Raw genomic sequence first — 4,308 nt, forward strand, 5'->3', positions numbered from 1 at the left:
ACATCATAAATAATATTATGAAATTTAAACGTCCTTATGCGTTAATCATTATTCCAAAAGTTAATAATCGTTCATGATTTACATTATTATTCCAAAAATTAATAATCGTTCATGATTTACATTCTTCGTATTGATTATGAGACGGATTGACGGTGCCCCCACGGGCTGGATCAGCTAGTTCGGTGCCTGCAGCTTGCCACTGAAGTCGTGGGGTCGAAGGTCGCCAATTGCACTCGGAGATAAAATCCTGGTCTGCTGTGCCAAAAATTCCTTCGACCCCCAGTCACCTATCCTGCCCAGTATTAACCGTGATTTACTCCTTCTGGAATCTTGTGGGACCGGGGCCAGGGGGCCGTTAGGGTGACGGTTCCACCTTTTGCCACTGAGATAGATTGACGGTTGATCTTGAGACGGATTGACGAGGACGCTGAGACGAACGTATTCGTCTTTTTACCATAATATTATGAAATTTAAACGTTAATTAAACTTGACCTCATAAACAATAAACAAGTTTAAACAATCGAAAGGCAACATCACATGCCCAAATTGTTGCTGCTGTAGCTGAGGATTTTATTTATATGCCTGAGGATGTTCTCCGCCATCCTCTTGCTGTCGCCGCCGCCATCCCCTCTGTTGAATACAGACACCAGCACTGTGCGCAACAACTTGTCGTTGTAGATCTCCTCCGACAACTTCTCCTTCTCCTTCCCCTTCTCCAAGAACATGTCGACCAGCCACAGCGCCCTCTGCACCACCCTTTCTTCCCGGCCGTGGACCTTCAGCACCCCGAGCACGCTCCGGACTGCCCCGAGCTGGCTCAGCGCCCGCACACTCCCTTCCACGTCCACACTCTCCTCCAGCAGCGTGCTAATGGCGGACAGCGCTGCCTCGACCACCTTGCTGTCCTCGTTCTCCAGGCAGACCAGCAGCCTCTCCGCCGCCCCGGACTCCAGCAGGCAAAACGTGGTGGTCGCGGAGCAGACTCCCCTGTGCGCCGGGCAAATCGATGCCGACTTTTCCTCTTTGCTTGAGGTGGATTTGGAGAAGAAGGTGACTGGCCTTGTGGACCTCCTCCTCGCCTCCGCAGGCGGCTTCGAGAGATACACGGACTGCGAGGAGAGTTTCCCGAGCCCCACCGCTGCCAGCCTCTGCACTTCGCTGCTTCCCCCCGCCCTCACCAGCAAATCGGCGAACACCGACGTCAAGTTCCTCGACAGGGCCAACTTGAGAATCTCCTGGACAAACAAGCTGCCGGCGAACTTCACGAGGATTCCCACTAGGCCTTCCAGGTAATGCCCCGTGATCCTGCCGCTGCCGCCGCCGCCGCCGCCGCCGCCGCCTCTCACTTCGCCCCTTTGCAGTTCTTCTATCCTTGCAAGAATCACCGGCACAGTGTCTTGGAGGAGGAGGACCAGGTTGAGCGGCGTGCTCTGGGGCGGCAGCTTGGCGAGTAGGTTCGCCGACACCGCTTGCCTCTCGGTTATCCGCTGGGCGCTGTAGCCCACGATCAGGCCCTCCGGTTGGCCGATCGTCTTGCAGACACCGTTCGCTATGGCGTGGCCGACGTGAGGCGAGAGTACGATGAGCAGCTTTGCAGCGACCACGGCAAGCTCCTCCAGCTCAGAGTTGAGGAATTCAACGATGGTTGGGATCGCGCCGATCTCCATGACCACCGAAAGTACAGTGGCCATCGCGTATGGCAGCTTGGCGAGGGAAAGCAAGATCCTCACAAGGTTCGCACTAGCTTTTTCCGGCATGGAGCTCTTGATCAATTGGGCGATGCTGTATATGAAGTAATGCGAGACGACGGTGTGCCCGGTCTCGCTCAGTTTCATCTCCGACGAACCTTCTGCGTCAGATTCGAGCATGTTCGCGAGGATCGCCGCTGCCTCCTCCGGGGAATCCAGCGGCTCGCTGTTGATTCTGCGCGGAAGGATCTCTTCGACCACGGCCTGCATGATGCCTGCGGCTACCAGAATCTTGCAGTTGGGAGGGTGAGCTGAGATCTGCACCAGCGCTCTCAGCGCTTCCCTTCTGATGCTCGTGTTGCCGCCGTTGATCATCTGAATCAGGGTGGCGGAGGCTCTCTCTGCAACATAAGTCTTCATCTCATCTTCAAGAAGAATTCCTCCGAGGTAGCTCACCATCTCCATCTGCACCTCTTCCGAATCTGCATTTATCATGATAAACAATAATCTAAATTATTATTCGAAGATACATGTTGAAGGATTGAATGGATACCATCATTGAGGTGGTTCAAAAGGGGTTCCACAAAGCCATTCTCTGCCATGTATCTGATGTTCATCGGCGACTTCTCCAAGTTCTTGAGAGTTTCTTCTGCTTTGGCCGCCGAGAAAGGATCGGCTTCCTTGTTGTATTTCATGGTGATCAGGATCAAGATACCGCCGGGGGTTCCCCCGATCCTGTCCAAGAACATTTCGGATTTGGAGAGCTCTAGGAGGAATGAAACAGCTGCATGCCTCTCGGAGGAGTTGTAGCTGGATATCATCTTGATTGTCCTTGTGAGGGCTCTTACTCTTGTGTTTGCTACAATGACCTGACAATTCAAATCCATGATCAGAAAGAACTGCAGCCTAACTGGACCTGCAAGATGAGAATTCAAACCTTCCCGGCTTCATCCTCCACCAGCAAGCGCAGAAGCTGCATCACCTCGCACCGCACATTCGTGCTTTCGTGCTGAAGAAAATGAGTAACTTGCTCTGTAATTCCAGCATTGTGCATGTGCTCCCTGTTGCACCTTCTCAGTTGGCTCAGCACTTGCAGCTCCTTGATTGCATCCAGCAACATGGCCTCTGAATCGGCTAGTGACAAAGCGCTTCTCGCGATCCTTATCCTCGTCGCCTCGTTCCTGTCCTTCCACTCTTTGATGGAGTGCTTCAGTGCCAAATTGCTGCTGAAACCCACACTTCTGATCTCCATCCTTGTTGTCGGGCAGACTACATTGTTCGAAAACCACTCCAAAATGGCCTCTTTTTCATAAGTTATGCCAGTTTCTATGGTAACTGGATCGTCCATGATCTTCTTTGTCAGTGGACACAAGAATCCTTGGTATGCTGGTTGCAGAATGTCAGCCAGTCGAGGGAGAACATTCGAGTCTTCTTCGATATCGTTTCTTCCCATTCGATCGTACATCCCCTTGACGAAACTTTCGTAACCATTTTCTCCCTGAGATGCACTTTGTGGCTCCACATCACTTTGTGAAGTATCCAGAGGGTAGTTGATCTCAAAATCTGAAAGTGAGACATTGCTGAAGTCTTCTGCCATGCTTTTGATCACTTCCTCTAGTTGTCTGATGGTGCTTTGGAGCTCGTTGCCAGGGGCCGACTGATCTCGGCTGCTGCATCTTGCCACGAGCTCCTTCGCAATTTCGACTTTGGTCGAGAAAGACAATAGGAAATCTGTTCTTCCTTGTGAGCTGCTGTCTTGGGTCTGTGGTTCCACAACCTCCATGGAATTTTGTTGCTCTGTGTAATCAGAAGCAGCTATTATTGCTTCTCTGATGATGCTGAAGGGAACCCGAGGCTTGATTATCTTCGAATTCGTCGAATTCATGAAAACTTAACAAGCATAAGAAATTCCTATCAGCTAAAGAAAGATCTTGAGGAGGGGAAAGAAGTTAACTAAACCAGAAATTGAGTTTACAAGATGAAGCATGGCCATTGGAAAAGTCGAAAAGGGCAAGATGAGGAATGAGAGGTTAGAGATGCTTACAGACATTTAACTGAACCACTAAAGAAGCTCCATGATTTCAGCAGCCATCTCTCCCTCTGAAGAACCAGATTTCTGTCACAAATCCTTCCGAACCAATCGATGTGAAGAAGATTTGTAGAGGAAGGCCTTGCTCGACCAGTAGACAACAAATTTCTCAGACCTCTGGGGTTGACTTCTTCAAATATAGTGATTGTTCTCACCATTGCTCAAGGTCAATTCTTTTGGAGTTTAGTCAGTCAGTCAAGAACAAGTTGATGAATCATGATCAGCTGTTTGGCTTCTCCATATCAACTTTGAACTTTCTAAATTCTCATTTAATTTCCAGGTAAAGGTCTATCCTGGTCAATCACTCTTGATCCTTTCTTTTTCAATAATAATAATAATGATAATGATAATAACTTGATTGGAGGATTTAGCTCAACCAATGCTTAACATAAAATTTTTTTTAAAAAAACAACTATTTATGGATGAGTTGAGGTAAGAATTTGAGTTGTCAGACTTACACGGAACAAAAGGACCCACAGCATTTAGAGATGTCGCTTTAGAACACAAAATTTCCATCGTCATCTAAATTTG

General features: G+C 49.1%; 1 protein-coding gene across 2 annotated transcripts; it reads right to left on the minus strand.

Moving 5' to 3' along the window:
- Window positions 1–498: 498 nt before the first annotated feature.
- Window positions 499–3,995, minus strand: LOC122030960 (putative U-box domain-containing protein 42). Of its 2 annotated transcripts, none has more exons than XM_042590007.1 (4): window positions 3,737–3,995; window positions 2,626–3,578; window positions 2,242–2,557; window positions 499–2,170 (listed from the first exon to the last, which is right to left on the minus strand). In XM_042590007.1, the coding sequence occupies exons 1-4, from the start codon at window positions 3,933–3,935 to the stop codon at window positions 534–536; spliced, it is 3,105 nt and encodes a 1,034-aa protein (XP_042445941.1). In that variant the 5' UTR covers window positions 3,936–3,995; the 3' UTR covers window positions 499–533. The 2 variants fall into 2 exon arrangements, with proteins under 2 accessions (XP_042445941.1, XP_042445943.1); XM_042590009.1 differs by having other exon boundaries at window positions 3,733–3,834.
- Between the last annotated feature and the right edge of the window lie 313 nt (window positions 3,996–4,308).

The sequence above is a fragment of the Zingiber officinale genome, chromosome 11A, assembly GCF_018446385.1.
Source record: "Zingiber officinale cultivar Zhangliang chromosome 11A, Zo_v1.1, whole genome shotgun sequence".
NCBI classification, from domain to species: Eukaryota; Viridiplantae; Streptophyta; class Magnoliopsida; order Zingiberales; family Zingiberaceae; genus Zingiber; species Zingiber officinale.

Coding starts and splice junctions, on each gene's coding strand:
- LOC122030960 (XM_042590007.1), bottom strand. CDS start 3,935: ATGGTGAGAACAATCACTATATTTGAAGAAGTCAACCCCAGAGGTCTG. Junction 2,558..2,625: donor TGGAGGATGAAGCCGGGAAG/GTTTGAATTCTC, acceptor TTGAATTGTCAG/GTCATTGTAGCAAACACAAG. Junction 2,171..2,241: donor TTTGAACCACCTCAATGATG/GTATCCATTCAA, acceptor TGATAAATGCAG/ATTCGGAAGAGGTGCAGATG.